Source organism: Suillus discolor (genome assembly GCF_016758755.1).
Source record: "Suillus discolor strain FC423 chromosome Unknown F5147scaffold_148, whole genome shotgun sequence".
In the NCBI taxonomy this organism is placed as follows: domain Eukaryota; kingdom Fungi; phylum Basidiomycota; class Agaricomycetes; order Boletales; family Suillaceae; genus Suillus; species Suillus discolor.
Window position 1 is genome coordinate 31,753 of NW_024541395.1, and position 17,272 is coordinate 49,024.

The following is a 17,272-nucleotide window of genomic DNA, read 5'->3' on the forward strand; positions in this document are numbered from 1 at the left end:
AATAACTAATTAAATAAACAAATCAACAAATGTAAACAACCACAGAAACTTTGATTGAAAGGGTGTACTCGCTGTCCCCGCCGTCCTCAAGATCCCTCAAGGTATGTCTTTATGACTGTTCACCGTCCTGGGGCACCGTCTAGTCTTTAACAACTGGCCATGCCAATCGGATTGTTCAAATATTGCCGGTTTCCGATGGATGGCCTATAGCTGCCCAGGATGCATATGTGCAGTTCACTGACAATTCCCACTAGATGCCGTTCGTCAAAAAAGTGAAGTCTGATGCCTACTTCTCCCGCTTTCAAGTGAAATACCGCCGTAGAAGAGAGGGAAAGACCGACTGTGAGCATCCTGTAGATTTCTTGATCGCATGTGCTAAGGTCTACTTAGACTATGCCCGCAAACGCCTCGTGACCCAGGCTAAAAACAAGTAGTAAGTTATCGCAGCATGAAGAACAGCGACATGTTTTAACAACTCGGAAGCAATGCCCCAAAATACCGTCTAGTAGTGCGCTTCACGAACCGGGATATCATCGTCCAGATCGTGTATGCACGTCTACAGGGCGACTTCGTCTTGACCGCTGCACGGTCACAAGAGCTACCAAGATACGGAATCAACCACGGTCTCACTAACTGGACTGCTGGTATGATTCTTTCACGTAATCTACTATATGATATTTGATGAACACCTTAGCATACGCAACTGGTCTTCTATGCGCTCGCCGTGCATTGGCCAAGCTGGGTCTTGCCGATAAATATGAGGGTGTCGCGGAGCCCGACGGTTCCCTGACGTTGACTGAGGCATTGGATGAGGATGATGCACCACGACCTTTCAAGTGTTACCTCGATGTTGGTCTTAAGCGCACTTCCACTGGCCACCGTGTTTTCGGCGCAATGAAGGGCGCAAGTGACGGTGGTATATTCATCCCCCACTCTGACAAGCGTTTCCCTGGGTACGACCCAGAGAGCAAGTCTCTCGATAGCGAAGTGCTCAAGAAGTACATCTTTGCTGGCCACGTTGCTGAGTACATGGAGTCGCTCGAGGAGGAGGATGACGAGCGGTAAGCCATCCCATATGAACCTCAAAAATGTAACATTTATGGTTTTTGCTCAGCTTCAAGAAGCAATTTTCTTCATATCTTGCAGATGATATTGGTTCAGAAGATATTGAGGAAATCTACACCAACGCGTATGCCGCCATTCGTGAGGACCCCACCTTCAAGCCTTCGGAGAAGACCAAGGACTGGAAGGCGGAGAGCCTGAAGTACAAGACGTATAAACTCACGCTGGAGGAGCGCAGAGCTCGCATCCAGGAAAAGATCGAGGCCTTCAAGGCTTCAGGAGGCGAGGCTGCTGCTGCCGAGGACGACGACGACGACGAGTAAAAAATTTCATGCCTTTACTTACTTTTGCATCCACATTTTCATCCACTCAGCCAAGTAGGTCATATGCTTATGATATCATGCAACACGATTATTGGCCAAAACATTTTAAGATTCTAATATGGTCTTCTCGAGCAGCTCTTGAAGCCATGCTACGAGAGAAACTGAGGTCTCAGGAGTGTATGTTTCTAGTAATGATAACTGGTGACTCGCTCTGTTCAGACGGTATGCCGACGAGTGGATGGTAAAGTCCTTGTCGAATATGACGCGGAAGTTCCTGGAAATCTCCTTAGTCTGTGCTGGAAAGAGGAAGAACAATATTAATGTGCTCACAATATATTTCCTTCCCACCTTCCGACCGCTTTGCCGCTGACGAAATCGACAAACCATGTTGCACCGACGCGTTCACAAACTTGTAAGCCCACTTCGCACAACCGGTTGAGAAGGCACCTCTCGACTTCATCTGAAAGAAGCTGCACTAGCTGAGGGATGGATGCAATCGGTAGCGTTGCTTGTGGCAGATGGGCTGTAAGAGATGATGGCGAAAGGAATGTCAAACGAAGAGTTTGCCTGTTGCGAGGAACATAAATACATGCTCAGGAATGTGCTCCAGATCGCAACTTGCCTGACGTCGATACGGAGAAGAGCCTCGCCCCCAATCCTTCTTGCCGTTTCATTGGCGACAAAATGCTCCACTAATTGGTGCCCACTTTCACCTACAGCATCGAATCGTAACGAGGACGGAACACCGGCCTTGAGCAAGGCAGAAACCATCTTATCTAGCTCTACTCTGATTCTGTCACAGAACACCTGATATTGAAGAAGATCAATAATGGGTTGCAACAGAGGAGCCTTATTCGGAAAGACCGAGGGTAGATGTTGTGTGTTGGCTGATGATAGGCGTTGAGATTTCTGCGACGCATGCAGAGACAGGAGGAGTCCTTGCAGTGCGAAGTATATGAGATTACAAGTAGCGGACAAACGTTCATCACTCTTATTGGATTCTTGAGCATTGACAACATCACCATCAACCTACACAAGTTGAGCGCCACATCTCGGTCTGCAATGATAACTCACGAGTTCAAACTTGAGTTCCATTCCCTGGGCAGCGTCGATGACGATTAGCCGCTCGGCCACTCGTGCTGACGCTGTCGGTAAAGTGCTAGCCTCTTTAATCAAGACAGAGAAAAGCTCTTCCTCGACCATTTCCCTTTGCGCGATTTTAAGAGAATCTTCCAATGACGCATCCGATAGGCTTGTTACACTGTTGGAAGCAGTGCGAAGGAGGCCGTTGGAATCGGTTAGAATAAGAGAAACTTGGAGGCGGACTCGCTGACGGTGAGGAAACACAAGAACATGTGATGCAGTTTCATAGGTTGTCATGTGTCCTACCGCTCTTCGTCTGAAGTGAGCTGGGGCTGGACGCATGGTTAAATTCAAGATAGTAAACATGATCAAATGCTTACATTCCTCTAGTCCGAAAGAGACAAAGAAGTCCTTTGACGTTTTATCAGCACCCTTGCCTGTAGGTGCACCAAATGGGAGGGGTGCAGGCACCAATCCCCAATTGGCACGCCGGGTCTTGAGTGCATCAACCCAATACCTTTGACCTCGGAGGCGGCTTCTCTCCAGGTTGTTTGCGGCGACCTTGAATATACTCGAAGCCTTTCTCAGAGCCTCGTCCTTTCCACCGATAGTCAGCTGAGCATTGAATGCGTCCACTGAAGGTATAGGCGAAGGCTTCGTGACAATACTGGCAGTCAATGTAGAAGAAGGTAAGGCAGGGACGGGAGATGGATCAGTTGGTGCAGAAGAAGCCAGTAGCAACGAAAGCAGCTCCCTGGCATGCGTCATCTCTCCTAGTGCGGTACTAGCTTGCGAATGAGACTTCCGACGTTGCCGCCTGGAGGATCACATACAATAGCTGGGGCATGATTTCCATGCGCATTTTGAACAATTCCTCTGGGTTCATATGGGCTTTCGAGACGCCTTCCTCCTGCTGATCCGATTCGACCTTATCGTCTTTGGTATCCAGGGCCTGAGGAATGGACAAATCCCCGGTAGCCCTCAGGGCATCTTGGCGCTCAAAAAAATCTACACCGCGCTCGATGAATATACGTCTCAGGTTTTCACCCAAGAGTTTGGTGGGATCTTGTTGACTGATGCTTGGTTAGCGATAGAATATAACGACGGTTTCGTGACATACGGCTCAAATACTTGCACTCCATCTGGAGCTATGTCTAGAAGGACAGGTATGCGCTCTCCTTTGTCATCCTTGTAGGGTCTTTCCAAGGAGAGTTTAGTTTTCTTCCAGGACGGTTGTTCCATTATGAGCGCTAGGTCTGAGTCGATTTGTGTTGTTGAGGACATTGCGGTAAATAGATTGTATTAGAGATAACCTTTGATGAACAATCCGGATAGAGTCTGTCGCGCCTGGGTAATAGCCGGAGTTCGCTAACGCTCGCACATGATGCCAGCAGTGCCACCTGCACGTGCAGATCGGACTCGGAGACGGAGTCATTGATTTGCCTGTCACTCTCTTCATCTTTCTATTCAATTTCCAAGGCCATCGTCTGCTCCCATCATCCATGGTCAAGAACACTTCTTCAGCTTCCGAAACTTCTAGTCTCAAGAGGAGGAAGACCGAGGATGATGATGGCGATCATATACAGGTCAAGAAACCCAGATCTAGAGTCAGGTTTGTCATTTTTTTGCGCGCTTAGAGCGACCCAGAACCATTTTGTCCGCAGTTTCTCCTGTGGTGAATGTCATCGTCGAAAACAGAAGGTATGTCCATACTCTCATTCAAATCACATTGCTAAAATATTCCCCATGGCAGTGCGACCGGCAGATACCGTGCTCTCATGTATGACTCTTTCATATTGTTTATTACCCGTTCGTCTGACAGTCTTCCCAGTGTATAGCACGAAAAGTACCCGAGCTTTGCAAAGCATACACTCCTGGAAAAACAGACCAAGATCTGGGCGTCCGCTTAGCCAGGCTTGAGCACATCATCGAGCAGGCTTTGCCCCAGTACTTCAATTCGCCGTCTCAGTCCTCCTATTCAGGTGCAGACAGACATCAAAGTTCTACATCTGAAGGCCCAGATGACGATAATCGTTCGATGACTGATGAGCAGGATCCAAGTGGCGGTACCTTCCACAGTGGAAAATGGTATGGCAATAGCGCCTCGGGAAGTGTAGCACCCGCCTCCGTTCTGGAGCAAGTGAATGTTTTGATGGTCATGCTATTTATATTCTCTGACATCCTTTTCACTAGCTGGCAAACGTTGTCGTTGCCAGTTCAATTCAAGAACAATGGGATTCGCCTCATTCCACTTCTAATCTCCATGCGGGGCCTTCCGGCCAGCATGGAACTGGCCATGGCGAGCATAAATCAGCCTTAGCGACCCCATCAATAATCGAGTCTGTGCGACAAGACTCTGAACCCTCAGCAGCCGACAACCTCAAGAGTCTTGTCCAAGAATGCGGTGTATCACCGCACAAAATCTCGGAGCTCCTTCAGGAGCTCCCTCCACAACGGTTTTCCGATGTACTTATTGATCATTATTTCGCTGCAATGTCAGTTGATGTCCTATATGTTGTCCAGTCTTGATGATTTCCCCCCTTGATTGTAGCAATTGGACAAGATATCCCGTTTGCGAGGCTGACTTTCGGACTGCCTACGCATCTCTTTGCGCCAACGGGGTGGGCGCCAATACTAACGATGCACGCTTCCTTCCGCTGTTGTTCGTGGTACTTGCTATTTCAGTGCGATTGGCACCTGAACATCTTGCTGGTGACGCACGAACAAGAAGAGTGACATCTTTGAGATATTACTGGTCTTGTACGTCGCTGATCGACTATAATGTGTTTTATGCCCACCCGTTCTATGTATAGCTCGACGTTCTCTGCTTATTGCCGCAGCTATCCAACCAGATTCGCTAGATATCGTTCTCACTCGCTTACTCGTAAGTGTCAAAGGTCATCTATGCTGCGCGGAGTTCCGACATAATCACTAGAGCGCACGATTCTTGACTTTTGATCGTCGCATTACGGAGTGTTGGAGTCAGTTGGGTGCTGCTGTGCGAACAGCCCAGGCACTTGGATTCCATCGTGATGCTGCACCTACGGTAAGCTCGTAAATATTCTATTGGTATGCCTGTTTTGATTTAGCTTGCACAGGGACTCGACCCTGCTCAGGTTGAAAACAGACGCCGCATATGGTAAGGATATCAATGTCCCCTCGAGATCTAAACTTAGGGAATCTTGAAGGTCATATCTTTATCACGCCGATCGTTCTTACGCACTTGTGCTTGGAAGACCTCACGCTATTCAAGACGATTACACTTCCACCCTCCCGCCTCTGAACATTGATGACGACTTTTCCCCTGCCGTCATTCGCAATCCACCTTCCCTTTCGAGCCCTACGCTGATGACCTTTGTTATTCTCAGGCATCAGCTGGCCTCCATTATTGGAAGGATGGTACATCATTTTCAGAAGGTCAAGTCACCCAGTCATTATTCTGATGTCTTGACGCTGGATGACGACCTCTTAAAATTCGTTTCCAACTTACCACCTCACTTTTCATTGGATCCCGACACATCCCTCGACGAGACGAAACCATTCATTCCTGTTCATCGCTTCCTTCTCATTACCGAGGTCTTGTTCGTTCGCGTCGGCCTCCATCGTCCATATTTATTGCGGAAATTGAGTTGTGATCGTTACCTGCGTTCCCGAAGGGCATGCTTCGAGTCTTCGATCAAGGATTTCCAAGTTCGCAAGGCCTTCCGCGACTTGATGCCAAAAGAAGCTCGCGATTCTCTGAGCAATGCCTACAGAGAGTTTCAAACAGCGATGATTAGCGGCATTTATTTAGTCTTGCATCCCAAAGGCAAGGATGCGGACATGATGCACACCATTTTGGACGGTTTCCTGGCGGACCATGAGGGCGTGCGCGAAATGGACGAAACGACTCGGAGGGAGCTAAAAACTATTGAGTTCCTTAAGAACCGCGCATCACAAATGGCAGAAAGTGCATCGCATGGCGTGGATAGAGCAAACTCACCTACAAACGGGCATACTGGGGAACAGCATTCCACAATCTTCTCCATGTCGACTTCTCGTTCTGTTCTACCTCCATCTACGCGAGCTTTCACGATGGGTACAATGTCGCCGAAAACCTTGTCTCCCACGACGTCTTCGCCTGTAGTATACACGTTATCGCCTCCTTACACGCATTCCCCCACTATTCAGCGCCTGCAGCACAATGGATCTAACGACGGTACGGGTACGCTCAACTCACCCGCTGGCAGCGGCAGTCCGAGTGGGGAGGAAGAATCAGCTGCTCAATCTCTCTTGGATCATTGGTGCAGCACTTTCAGTGGGGGTCCTGTAGTCGATGCGACAGCAGGCATGCCTGCTTTATCTTGGGGAGGGCCTGGTGGTGCTGAATTCTCAGGCTGGATAGGACCTAACAACAATCCAATGACTGGGGATCCTGGTTTGATGGAAGTGGATGGTTCGGATTGGAGTTACTGGGAAGCACTGGTTAATCAAATCAAGGCTGGACCGCAACTTTAATCTGTGTTTGCTGTGTGTATATCATATTATCGATCTGTTCATATTATCTTTTTATAGTGCACTCTTACTTTGCGCTGTAGATATTTAGTCTCTTTCTCTATTACTTATTCTTACAGGCAGGTAGTAGTACAAATTTGTAGCCATATCTACGTTCCTGATCTACAAAACCATCAACCACAATGTTGCCAGAGCACATAGGATATGCACGCTCAGATCAGGGCCTCCACGACTACCTCTGCTTGAAGGTCTTCTCTCTCGCATGGGCTTGGCTTGATCTGTTACGGTGGGGCGCAAGACTATGCGTTGTCGAAGAAGGGGGTTAGCGGGACTTTTAGTATGGGAGAACGAAGCGTCCTCCGGGGATGTCATGCATTGATGATGTTTTAGTGTTTCGCATGGAGGAATTGGTAATGGACGGCTCCGAGGTGAAACGTTTGGGCTCGATGGATTCGTGCTCTTGGGGGTTACAAGATATCCGACCCCCCACGGGATAGGAGCCCCGCCAGGCTGTTTGCTGTTTTCCGGGAGAGTAGTGTTGCCAGAATACGAAGCAATCTTGGAAGCTCTATGATCAGCTTTCACACGTAGAGGATTTATCACGATGCTTACTGTGAATCGAGAGGTCCAAGTGGATCCAGTCGGCACCCCGTTATTCGAAACCTGTTGTACCTGTTTCAGTAAAAGATCATATGGGACTCGCATGGCTATGCACCATACCTGGTAAAAGTAAATGTTTGCATTGGGTGCCACGTCAGGGCATAGCCAGTTATACGATGTCATGTTAGTCTCATCTAGGTGCTCGACAACGGTCGCGACCATCGACATGTTCAGGTTGGAGCCGGACATGAGGTCTGTATAGTAACCAATGTTAAAATAAAAATAGGACGAGTAATGTAATTGCATACATATGGTTGCGTTTTTCCATGACTGGGTGGAACCGGACCGGTCGGTATCCCAAGAGATGGGACAGGGTGATCCAGATTTGAACACGTCGCCGGGACCGGGGGACACAGGTTTTATGGCGGCACGGGCGAAGGACGGAAGTAGGATTAGGCTTAGGAGCCGTTGGATTGACATTGTGAGCGAAGTGAACCTGCACGGATCTAGCGTCGGGATATATTGTTTCACCCTCGTGAGGAGCAGCCAAGGTGTTCCGGAGGACCATGTCGGAAGAGTGGTGTTTATATGCACTGTCAAAGCAGTCAGCCGCCATGTTAGCCGCTGGAGCAAGCTTGTTCGGATCTGGTAGTATGTGATTCAAAACCGCCAAAGCGCGACATCCATGTAGCACGATATTGAATGGTCCACTAGACAATTTTAAACTGCATGTAGGAAAGAAGGTCTGAAGAGACGCCGAAGATGATGTGGTGCCAAGCCTGAATTACCCTTGAAAACCGAAAGAGGCAACATTCTCCAGTTCAGCTACAGCACTCGATCTCTCATGCAGACCATTAACCGCTTTTTCTATGGACCGACACCTGAAGATAGAGTGCGCGCATGGCAAGGAAAACTGCGTTCAGAAAGCCGACAACTGGACAGGGAGATGAGGCAGGTCGGCACCCCGTTCTGTAGTGCTCACATCCCACGCTAATCCCTGGTACAGCTCGAAGCTGCGACTGCAAAAGCACGCACGACGGTGAAGCAACTTGCTTCCAAGGGAGATGTGAAGTCTGCGCGAATCCTCGCCAAGGAGGTCGTCCGCAGTAATAAGCAGAAAGACAGATTGTCTGTTAGCAAAGCGCGCTTGGGATCGATCGGTACCCAGTTACAGCAGCAGCTTGGTGAGGGAATACTCTTAATTTGAAGTCTGGCTGATTTACATGCTATGACTCTGCAGCTATGGCCAAAGTTACAGGGTCGTTGCAGAAGTCTACGGAAATTATGAAACTATCCAATTCGCTTGTCAAACTACCCCAGATAAGTCAAGTGATGCGGGAAATGAGTATGGAGATGACGAAGGTGTGCTGTTTCTCCATGGCGCTCCCCTGACTATCTGACTTGTACCACAGGCTGGGATCATGGAGGAAATGCTTGAAGACACGTTACAAATGGACGAAGACGAAGAGATAGAAGAAGAGGCGGACGCTGAAGTTGACAAGGTACTTTTCGACGTCACCAACGGGAAACTTGGGCTAGCTGGCTCAGCCGGAACGGAACTACCAGTAGGTCATGTTCTTGTCTTGAGTAGTTCTACTCTGAATTTAGTGGCAGACACCACAAGATCAACTGGAGGACGATGAAGCGGAGAGGGTAATGGAAGAAGCCCGAAAACAGCTGAACGGTCTATTGAGCGGCTAATCTCATGTTTGAACGAAGTAGACATTACCGATACCTCCGGGCAGCTTCCCCTAGTAGTCTGTATTCTAGAATCTAAGTTACCGCACTGTATTTCTGATAAGTTCAACAAGCTACTTGCTGCGCTGGTCGCAATTTATGGTTATCAATGAAAGAATCGATCGATATTAATCATAGTACCAAGTCTACTGCGAAACTACAGTTGAAACGCATATTGTAATGTTAGAAAGGCGCGAAGCATAGACTTGCAGAAATGGATAACAAGTCATGCATTATACCCTCATCTTCTCGTAGAAGAATGGTCTCGGTCCTCGCCATTTAGTGGATCAACATCGAATGATTAGCTGGCCACCTGGGTTTAAGATAGACCTGAGTTGTAAGATGAAGAAGATGAGCAAATTGCACGATGAGAAAACTAATCAGCTTTAGGGCCGGTCAGACAACGTCAGAGCGAGTAAAGCGAATTAAACTGTTACGTACGTCTGCTGCTATAATGGTTGTTTAAAACCGTCAGCTTCGATGTGAAACTTCTTCCCCGGGCCCCGAGCTGGGCATATATATAAGAGACACTTGAGACAAAACCCTCGTGAGCTTCAGAAAGACGCCTTTTTTCCTTATCTGACCTGTTGGCTTTACTAATATTGGGTTGTTGAGCCCACGGGCTACTTATTTCAAACTGTTTCACCACGACATTTCACGGGCCCATTCTGGTCGTCACAAGTACTGCTTGCTGCTTTGCAGACTTCAAGTACACTAGCTATCGCGCAAAAATATTGCGTTTGATACCAGCAGTTCCTGTAGTCGACACTCCTGTGTTTTCAATGCAGCCGTCGGCATCAGCTATACCCGACTTCTACTATGCCCTTTTCGCGTTCTATGAACCTGCTTTGACGATACTCGGGTTCATAGGAGCGGTGCACGACCCTGAAACAGTGAGTGTGATAGTCTCCTCCTTCCATCAAACATCTGATAACCACCTGACAGACCCACAATACACAAGCACCATGGCCAGCAGATAGTCCCCCACCTACTAGTCTTCCAAAGGCATCCATCGTGACTGTGATCCAACTAGCTCACGTCTGTGCACTCATGGGGGTCGTCAACTTTTTTGTATTAACGGCCATCCGGAAGAATCTCTCGACGCAACTCGCTATCCAAGAGAAGATCATATTTGCTCTCATGACCCCCCTTCTCATGGGAGACTGTATGCACCTCTTTGTTACGCTGTGGGCTCTCGGAGATGAGAGATGGGATATTTCACAGTGGAGTCCAATGCTTTGGACCACCGTTGTCCTTGGATTTAGTCTTATGATACCCCGGATCATGTGGCATCTTGGAATTTGGAGATATGTTGATAGTCGCGACAGACAACCCGACGTTACTACAAATGAAAAGGAATAGAAGAGAATTTGAAGGGAATATTATATACATCTTCATTTATATTTAGAGAACTTCTGCGATACACCTATCCTACGTTACTGAAGACGTTAGGTATACAATCCGCAATACATACAACTACCACAACAATCCCGTCTCAGAAAACATCCTCTAGTACGGACTATTCACAATGCCCGACCGACTGTGAAGACTAGACATAGGGGCCGCAAGCGAATTTCTCGTGGGCCGTTTGAGGTTCTTCTTGTTAATTGCAAGGACGTTGTTCTGCAAGGCCACGATCTGCAATGATCTGCATGAGTGCGCTGCGCCGTTACAGACTGCAGAACACTCACGATTTGTTTATCATCCCCGAACTTGAAATTGTCTTGAACGACCATGTCTTCGTACTTCTTAATCTCATACTTGTCAAGCTGCCCTTTCTTAACCTTCGCGAAGTCCCATGCGATGACATACTGCCCTGTTGCGGTGACAATAGCATTCTCTTCTTGCCCCTCGCCTTGATTGAAGCTACGGTTTCGGTAAAGTCAGTCAAGGTCGTGGCCACTCCTAAAGGCACATACCGCGCAACGGAGAAGTTGATATCATGATTCATATATGCAACGTGCTCAGAACGAAGTTGAAGTCTTCGTGGCATAGGCTTGGCGTTAGCGGGGAAACTACGATCGAAACCCAGATTTCCGGCGTATCTCCCTTCGCCGATAAGAGTGTCGATGAGTAACAGGTAAGTCTTTGTTGTTGCGACAATCCACCGGCCACTGGCAGTGACATCGATACCAAGAATAGGATCACCCAGAGGTGGTAAGGCTGTCTTCGCATTCTTCCCGATTGTATCGAAAAGTCTGATATCTCCTTTTTCGCTTGCCACTGCCAACTTGCCACTGGCTGTTGTAGCAACCCCAGAAAATTTATTCTTGCTGACATATTGCTTGTATTGGCTCTCAACCATCTTGCTGCCAGAGATACGCGGATCTACTCTGAACAGCGCATTGTGAGAAGCACCGACAAGAGTCTGCTCGCGAGTAGTTTGAGCGAATTTATTTTCGGGGGCAATGTGATCGACTGTGATATCTTCGTGGATCTTCCACTCTTCGACCACTTTGCCTCGTTCAATGTCCATGCTGAATAATGAATGAGGATCCAAAGGATTCTTGAGGACCATCTTCGTGTCCTGATCGTGCAACATGACCTGCAGGAAAAGATGATGATCTCAGGACTTGTCATCATGCGAAGGAATTAAAATTAAGTTACCTCCTGTGGCTTGAATTCTTTGCCCTGCGGCGTAGAGATTTTACTAATAGTCGCATAGTACTTCACCTGATCGTCGCTGGAGTGACTGAAGACACCAATATTATTCCCACGGACAACATAAGAGCGGTCGCCCTTATATCCGATCGTTAATTGCGAGTTGCGTTCCCCTTGTGGCATGGGAGAAACAGCGTCATCTTCCTCTTCTTCTTCTTCCTCCTCACTCGCTTCTAAGACGCCACTCAGGGGTTTCCCATATGCAATAGCAGAATCCACGTACCTTCGTCAGGGTCAAGTTCTGTTTCAACCTCTTCTTCGTCTTCGCCATCATTTTCTACATCGTGCATTTCAATATCTTCAGTTGTTGAACTGATAACGTAGGCTTGCTCATCGGGCTATGTGCACAGTAAACAACTTGAAATATTGAAATCGCGAGATTTCTACCTTGGCCTTTCGAAATTCTATGCCATGCAATGTTTCCCACAGACATTGAGCGAAGGCCGTCTTAAATTCATCGTAAGCTTCTGTAGATGCGAGTTGCAGAGCCCAACTATCGTATCTGCCATCGTTGGCATAGTTCCATGTTAATGATGATGTCTTTGGTGCCCAGCGAGGATTCATATCCGAAGAAATTTTGTCAGAAACGAAATCGCCATCCTCATCAGAGATTATGAGCCAATAATTGAAGTTGCCAGGGGTGCGCTCAACGATTTTGGCAACAATAACTTCCTCGCGCTCAGCAACAAAGCCTTCTATTTCCAGGTTCCAGGAGAAAATATGGCCTTCTTGAGAAGTAACTGTCGGGAGTGAGGAACTCGCAAAGGATGGCCTCGCCGCTGCACTTGGCGTCTTATTCGGCATCGCTCGTGGCTGGACCGTAGAGTCGTCCACAGTGTCTGATGGAAGGTCCCCGAAGTTTTGTTCATTCTTCGGCGACTTCCGGTTACCGGTTTTGCCCCTAGCTTTTGTGGCAGGTCTGAAAACGTTATCAGGGAGCGATTAAGGACGACATGACGTGAAGCGCTAACTGCCATATAAACTGATCCAAGTCAGAGTCCTTTGTGTTATCCGCACTTGCCTTGAACTTGCGCTCGTACATTGCGCGATACATGCAAGTCTCAAAGAATGCACGAGTCGGTTCGTTGGTGCCTGAGGCTACGAATTCGTACAATTCGTCGACATCCCCATCGAGGTCGCGCCAAATGAAAGTTGGTTCATCGTCTGTCACCCCAGAATGGAATTCAAGTTCTTCACTGATCAAGAACACCCTCTCTTCATCAGCTATCATTCGTCACGTGTGAAAGCCTGTGCTAGATGACGTATCCAATAGATTTACGCACTTTCGTCTTCATCTTCGAGAAGTTCCTGATCGCCATCTTCATATACTCGTGTAATAACCAGCTGAAAATTGTGGTCGAGTGCGGGGACACGGCGTATGGTCGCTATTGCTTCGTTGTATCTGCAATAAAATCAGGGACAATTAGATGATGCACCGACAGAAGCTCGCACATGCATTCCCTTGATGACCGGATGTTCCCCGGCCTGACAAGGTACAACTGGCCCATCTCGATCTTGACGACTTCGGCAGCATTGGGGTCCTCTGAGAGTAGTAAAGTCAGGCCATCGGACATATCTTCTAGCAAGATCGAACGTACGCCATACTTTTCCAAGGACTATAGCAGACAATATTAGAAGTAGACAGACCAAAAAACGACTGCACTTACGACTCTTGAAGATGTTCATAGTGGCAATATCGAAAGGGAGATCGGAGCCACAGGACCAGACGGCGCGGGTGTGACCAGTCGCGTTATCAGTAGCGTCACGCGTCAAATGTCACACACGCCAACTTAACTTGTTGCATACCACCGTAGCCAATATTGAAGTACAGGCACAGAATACTATGTCAGCTCAACATACATTTGCTGCATCAAGAAACAAGCTTCATGGTCGGAAGTATGCTGTCCCCTATCATTCCTATGTTGAATTTTGTTGCCTAGACGACTCCGGAGTGGGCAGTGCCGCAGCAATCCCAGAATTGCGAAATCGCAAACAGCATCCCGTAGAGGTTAGCATATATATAGGGGAACTTCCGAATTTATCTACTGATCATGCATGTCAAGGACCACGCAGCAAACTCTCCGACTTCAACTACTATATCGGAGTCTGGAGGCAGTCTCTACCGCATGGACGAACCTTTGCGGCCCACACTCCGCAGTTTGCCAGTCAATTTGAACACTCCTCGTAAAATCACCATTCGCTCGGACATAGCTTTGGTCACCTGCTTTGACCCTGCAGACAAGGAATTATACACCCTTTGGGCTCCCAAACCTTAAGAAAAGGCAATGCCACCAATCTTATCGCGGTCACATCGTTGTTAATAAATTCTTAATAACGAGTAAGGTATTGATTTTATAAACATACCAAATGTTCTCGCCGCAGTGAACTTCTTATGAGCTCTATACTGCGGTCATCTTCACTCACTGCCTCACAATTTACGTGAATGACTACGGTGTCGCACTGCGCGGCGAAGATTTTGATGGACCCTCTTTCGTCCTGCAACATAAAAACTGAGTTTTGTTCGATAGAGGGCATTCATCATCAGCATCTTCTTCATGACTCGCTCCATCTTAACCAGTACTTTATTTTCCTTGACTCTTCTTTTGACTTATGTCACTTCGACTCGGGCAGCCAGCAATTCTACCCAATGTCCTTCTGATCCTTACCTAGACCCGCGCAACGACCCGTGTAATGCCCTTGGATATATCGCTAGCATTCCGCCAACTGCCGTCGCCTTTAGTGAGTATTCAGTAAGCTTGGGGACGCACGTAACTCACTGTTTCAAGGTCTTGTGCTGCTGATCGCTTTCATCCAAACTTACCGAATTATCTATAAGGGTGCGAGGTGGATGTGGCCCATGGTCATCGGGGAATACAGCACGTCACAATCTCATGCTTATGTTGGCTCTTTCTGATATTTGGCTGTAGTTTATGCTATAGGCTTTGGGTTTCGCTTCGCTTTGCATTATAATCCTGATTCACTGGTGATTTACATCGTCGAATACTTGATGATCGTTTTATCTGTGAGTCAGCGTCAAACCGCAATAATGGCCATTTGCTGATCCTTTGTGAAGCCCTGTTTCTTCATTGCCGCAAATTACGTTCTCCTTGGTCGCCTTGCCAGGGACATTGGCTGCACCTATCAGGTCTTGCTTCCAGTGAGACGGCTCACCCTCATTTTCGTCTTGTCCGACGTGACTACCTTTGTCATACAGGTGGGTATCATATTTTTTCAGCGAGCTTCTCTGATGGTGTTTTTTCAAAGGCGGCAGGAGCCTCAATGACTACGTCCACCGTTTATAATTCTGCTTTAATAGGACTTCATGTATGTTTCTTGTACCCACGTTTGTCTCAATCCGAGTGAGGTCTAATCATCTCTGTCAGGTCTTTTTGGCTGGCCTCGTTGTGCAACTGGCCTCATTCCTTTTCTTTTGTGTCATTTTCGCACGATTCCTCTACAAGGTCCACGCTGAAGTGCAGGCCATTTGGATGCAAGACTCAAAGCAACACTGGAATAACGACTGGCGAACACTCGCCGCTGCCATGATGATCAGTTGTATCGGCATTCTGGTTTGTCTTCCATGCAGCAACCTTGTGGCCTTTAACAAACGCTTTTGCAGATTCGTTCATGCTACCGCGTTGCGGAGGTTGCTCAGGGCTTTCACGGCAGCCTCACATCAAGCGAGACAGCCTTCTACCTAGGCGATACACTTCCCCTTCTTGTAGCCATCGGGATCTATGTTCCATTCTGGCCCGGAAGGTTCATTACAGCCAAGCTAGCGCCCTCCGCCAACGAATTGCAAAATGGTCAGGAGTTAACAGTGATTTAGGTTACAATCATGAAGTACGCACAGGGGTGCTTAGTGACTACTGACTACAGTTATTCTACTTTTATTTATTACTCAGTCTACTTGTTATATCAGGATATTCATAGCACACAAATAGGTGCTATATAAGGACCTTTCAGCTCGGGTAGTGTTAGTTCACGTACGTTATTTTGAGAATGCTTGTCAATCGACATGGACGGTGTCAAGGTACCGCCTTAAGCGTTTATGTAGAGCACAGTGCCAGTTACTATATAATAGACTCGCTTATCCACCAAAAAGAAACTTGAATTACCACGCGTAAGAGAGTACTCATTGTCATCATAGAAGGAACGACTATCCTCCTATATGGTTTGAGTATCAGAGAGTACATACTTGAAGGTACTGGTAACCCGGGAGATAACGAGTACTAATAGACTGATTTTCACTGAATGAACCATTTGCCATCCGCGAGGGCCCGGTCGGCATTGTCTCACACCGAGTATACAATGTATCACCTCACTACCACTTACTTGAATGCCTCCCGCTCGTTCTGACTGACGGGGTCACATTCTATTAATTCAGTGTGGATACTAGTCCGGCGCAAATGCTACCAGCGGCCCTGCATTAATAAATCTATGCAACTTGATTGAATTTCACGCAAGATTTTGATTTTGGGTGCATAATGCCCATCATGATTCAGCAGGTATTGTCACCCTGAAAAGTCTGGCAAAGCTGCGTGAGCAACCTCAGGGGTCCCGGTGTGACCAGGCGCGTGACTTCTAGTATCACGCGTCAATGTCATATGCACATGACTCGAAATTTGAAATTTGAAAGCTTGATCTTGCGGGATAGCTATACCGTCGCCCAACAGCCTGCCCGCATCGAGAATGTTCCGAAGTATGTTGCATTTTTATTCTCTCCTGGACCTGTGCTCAATTCTACTAGTATATTACCTAGACGACGGCTTCAACCCGCCACACAACTGAGCACTGACTGCCAGTAGTATAGTATTCCGAGCTGTCCGCACATACAGTGGTGTCTAAATTTCTGTACAGCAAGTAACACACGACTACCTCTCCGACTTCAGCGCTTCAGCCACCATATCAGAGCTTGGAGGCAGTTTCTAGTGGACGAACCTCTGACCCACGCTTCAGACTACAGTGTTCCAATCAATTCTCGTAGATTTATTATTTATCTAGTCCTAGCTCTGGTTAATTGAATACTCACTTTGATTTTGCAGACAGAGTGTCATATACCTTTTGAGCACCCGGACCCTGCGAACCTCCAGTGGCGATACCACAATGCCACAGGTACATTACTCTCTAAGAGGTATGATTTCAAAATATTCTTGCTGTTCATTGTTACGGTAAACCTTAGATGAGTTCTATGCGTGCATGGGGTGTCAAAACTCACTGCCTCGCGGTGCCCATGGATATCACTTGACACCGTGTTGTGGTGTATATTTTGGTTGGACTCATTCAAGCATAAAAGCCAAGCTCGTTGATCT

General features: G+C 47.6%; 9 protein-coding genes across 9 annotated transcripts; 6 read left to right on the top strand and 3 right to left on the bottom strand.

Moving 5' to 3' along the window:
- The first annotated feature begins 42 nt into the window (after positions 1 to 42).
- Positions 43 to 1,486, top strand: F5147DRAFT_729160 (60S ribosomal protein L5). Its single transcript, XM_041439356.1, has 6 exons — positions 43 to 101; positions 255 to 342; positions 391 to 433; positions 484 to 644; positions 695 to 1,061; positions 1,115 to 1,486. The coding sequence occupies exons 2-6, from the start codon at positions 255 to 257 to the stop codon at positions 1,383 to 1,385; spliced, it is 930 nt and encodes a 309-aa protein (XP_041284865.1). The 5' UTR covers positions 43 to 101; the 3' UTR covers positions 1,386 to 1,486.
- F5147DRAFT_729164 (subunit 17 of mediator complex-domain-containing protein) lies at positions 1,359 to 3,838 on the bottom strand. The gene is made up of 7 exons (XM_041439357.1): positions 3,589 to 3,838; positions 3,302 to 3,541; positions 2,849 to 3,252; positions 2,460 to 2,800; positions 2,008 to 2,414; positions 1,716 to 1,952; positions 1,359 to 1,659 (listed from the first exon to the last, which is right to left on the bottom strand). The coding sequence occupies exons 1-7, from the start codon at positions 3,750 to 3,752 to the stop codon at positions 1,491 to 1,493; spliced, it is 1,962 nt and encodes a 653-aa protein (XP_041284866.1). The 5' UTR covers positions 3,753 to 3,838; the 3' UTR covers positions 1,359 to 1,490.
- Positions 3,839 to 3,893: 55 nt separating this feature from the next.
- F5147DRAFT_78022 (fungal-specific transcription factor domain-containing protein) lies at positions 3,894 to 7,045 on the top strand. Its single transcript, XM_041442420.1, has 10 exons — positions 3,894 to 4,080; positions 4,133 to 4,169; positions 4,222 to 4,248; positions 4,300 to 4,608; positions 4,662 to 4,963; positions 5,020 to 5,228; positions 5,282 to 5,352; positions 5,404 to 5,514; positions 5,567 to 5,607; positions 5,657 to 7,045. The coding sequence occupies exons 1-10, from the start codon at positions 3,971 to 3,973 to the stop codon at positions 6,963 to 6,965; spliced, it is 2,526 nt and encodes an 841-aa protein (XP_041284867.1). The 5' UTR covers positions 3,894 to 3,970; the 3' UTR covers positions 6,966 to 7,045.
- A 79-nt stretch (positions 7,046 to 7,124) lies between these two features.
- F5147DRAFT_588608 (uncharacterized protein) lies at positions 7,125 to 8,042 on the bottom strand (the record flags this gene model as incomplete). Its single annotated transcript, XM_041432100.1, has 4 exons — positions 7,125 to 7,520; positions 7,575 to 7,625; positions 7,683 to 7,816; positions 7,871 to 8,042. 4 exons carry the CDS (start codon positions 8,040 to 8,042, stop codon positions 7,125 to 7,127), a joined length of 753 nt encoding a protein of 250 aa, XP_041284868.1.
- Positions 8,043 to 8,313: 271 nt separating this feature from the next.
- Positions 8,314 to 9,399, top strand: F5147DRAFT_729176 (vacuolar sorting protein Vps24). Its single transcript, XM_041439358.1, has 5 exons — positions 8,314 to 8,517; positions 8,569 to 8,746; positions 8,803 to 8,924; positions 8,975 to 9,127; positions 9,177 to 9,399. The coding sequence occupies exons 1-5, from the start codon at positions 8,407 to 8,409 to the stop codon at positions 9,261 to 9,263; spliced, it is 651 nt and encodes a 216-aa protein (XP_041284869.1). The 5' UTR covers positions 8,314 to 8,406; the 3' UTR covers positions 9,264 to 9,399.
- A 682-nt stretch (positions 9,400 to 10,081) lies between these two features.
- Positions 10,082 to 10,661, top strand: F5147DRAFT_588576 (uncharacterized protein; the record flags this gene model as incomplete). The annotated part of the gene is made up of 2 exons (XM_041432099.1): positions 10,082 to 10,192; positions 10,245 to 10,661. The coding sequence occupies 2 exons, from the start codon at positions 10,082 to 10,084 to the stop codon at positions 10,659 to 10,661; spliced, it is 528 nt and encodes a 175-aa protein (XP_041284870.1).
- A 147-nt stretch (positions 10,662 to 10,808) lies between these two features.
- Positions 10,809 to 13,646, bottom strand: F5147DRAFT_791919 (VID27 cytoplasmic protein-domain-containing protein; the record flags this gene model as incomplete). The annotated part of the gene is made up of 11 exons (XM_041443081.1): positions 10,809 to 10,937; positions 10,991 to 11,165; positions 11,219 to 11,844; positions 11,907 to 12,130; positions 12,184 to 12,298; positions 12,348 to 12,879; positions 12,911 to 13,184; positions 13,244 to 13,362; positions 13,413 to 13,503; positions 13,559 to 13,576; positions 13,628 to 13,646. 11 exons carry the CDS (start codon positions 13,644 to 13,646, stop codon positions 10,809 to 10,811), a joined length of 2,322 nt encoding a protein of 773 aa, XP_041284871.1.
- A 102-nt stretch (positions 13,647 to 13,748) lies between these two features.
- On the top strand, positions 13,749 to 14,390 carry F5147DRAFT_644650 (uncharacterized protein). The gene is made up of 3 exons (XM_041433145.1): positions 13,749 to 13,849; positions 13,901 to 13,968; positions 14,024 to 14,390. Exons 1-3 carry the CDS (start codon positions 13,804 to 13,806, stop codon positions 14,234 to 14,236), a joined length of 327 nt encoding a protein of 108 aa, XP_041284872.1. The 5' UTR covers positions 13,749 to 13,803; the 3' UTR covers positions 14,237 to 14,390.
- Positions 14,391 to 14,405: 15 nt separating this feature from the next.
- On the top strand, positions 14,406 to 15,970 carry F5147DRAFT_841603 (RTA1-like protein). The gene is made up of 7 exons (XM_041444396.1): positions 14,406 to 14,699; positions 14,747 to 14,797; positions 14,888 to 14,982; positions 15,034 to 15,174; positions 15,225 to 15,284; positions 15,344 to 15,529; positions 15,580 to 15,970. Exons 1-7 carry the CDS (start codon positions 14,516 to 14,518, stop codon positions 15,787 to 15,789), a joined length of 927 nt encoding a protein of 308 aa, XP_041284873.1. The 5' UTR covers positions 14,406 to 14,515; the 3' UTR covers positions 15,790 to 15,970.
- The last annotated feature ends 1,302 nt before the right edge of the window (positions 15,971 to 17,272 follow it).

Bases quoted from the DNA above. Each gene is read 5' to 3' on its own strand.
- F5147DRAFT_729176 (XM_041439358.1), top strand. From the start codon at position 8,407: ATGCAGACCATTAACCGCTTTTTCTATGGACCGACACCTGAAGATAGA. The intron at 8,518-8,568 runs GTCGGCACCCCG...TCCCTGGTACAG, and splicing joins TGGACAGGGAGATGAGGCAG to CTCGAAGCTGCGACTGCAAA. The intron at 9,128-9,176 runs GTAGGTCATGTT...ATTTAGTGGCAG, and splicing joins CAGCCGGAACGGAACTACCA to ACACCACAAGATCAACTGGA.
- F5147DRAFT_644650 (XM_041433145.1), top strand. From the start codon at position 13,804: ATGTCAGCTCAACATACATTTGCTGCATCAAGAAACAAGCTTCATG. The intron at 13,850-13,900 runs GTCGGAAGTATG...TTTGTTGCCTAG, and splicing joins ATCAAGAAACAAGCTTCATG to ACGACTCCGGAGTGGGCAGT. The intron at 13,969-14,023 runs GTTAGCATATAT...ATGCATGTCAAG, and splicing joins GCAAACAGCATCCCGTAGAG to GACCACGCAGCAAACTCTCC.
- F5147DRAFT_729160 (XM_041439356.1), top strand. From the start codon at position 255: ATGCCGTTCGTCAAAAAAGTGAAGTCTGATGCCTACTTCTCCCGCTTT. The intron at 434-483 runs GTAAGTTATCGC...ACAACTCGGAAG, and splicing joins ACCCAGGCTAAAAACAAGTA to CAATGCCCCAAAATACCGTC. The intron at 1,062-1,114 runs GTAAGCCATCCC...GTTTTTGCTCAG, and splicing joins GAGGAGGAGGATGACGAGCG to CTTCAAGAAGCAATTTTCTT.
- F5147DRAFT_841603 (XM_041444396.1), top strand. From the start codon at position 14,516: ATGACTCGCTCCATCTTAACCAGTACTTTATTTTCCTTGACTCTTCTT. The intron at 14,700-14,746 runs GTGAGTATTCAG...CACTGTTTCAAG, and splicing joins GCCAACTGCCGTCGCCTTTA to GTCTTGTGCTGCTGATCGCT. The intron at 14,983-15,033 runs GTGAGTCAGCGT...TCCTTTGTGAAG, and splicing joins ACTTGATGATCGTTTTATCT to CCCTGTTTCTTCATTGCCGC.
- F5147DRAFT_78022 (XM_041442420.1), top strand. From the start codon at position 3,971: ATGGTCAAGAACACTTCTTCAGCTTCCGAAACTTCTAGTCTCAAGAGG. The intron at 5,515-5,566 runs GTAAGCTCGTAA...TAGCTTGCACAG, and splicing joins ATCGTGATGCTGCACCTACG to GGACTCGACCCTGCTCAGGT. The intron at 5,608-5,656 runs GTAAGGATATCA...GGAATCTTGAAG, and splicing joins GAAAACAGACGCCGCATATG to GTCATATCTTTATCACGCCG.
- F5147DRAFT_729164 (XM_041439357.1), bottom strand. From the start codon at position 3,752: ATGTCCTCAACAACACAAATCGACTCAGACCTAGCGCTCATAATGGAA. The intron at 3,542-3,588 runs GTATGTCACGAA...ACCAAGCATCAG, and splicing joins GGAGTGCAAGTATTTGAGCC to TCAACAAGATCCCACCAAAC. The intron at 2,415-2,459 runs GTGAGTTATCAT...CAACTTGTGTAG, and splicing joins TGGAACTCAAGTTTGAACTC to GTTGATGGTGATGTTGTCAA.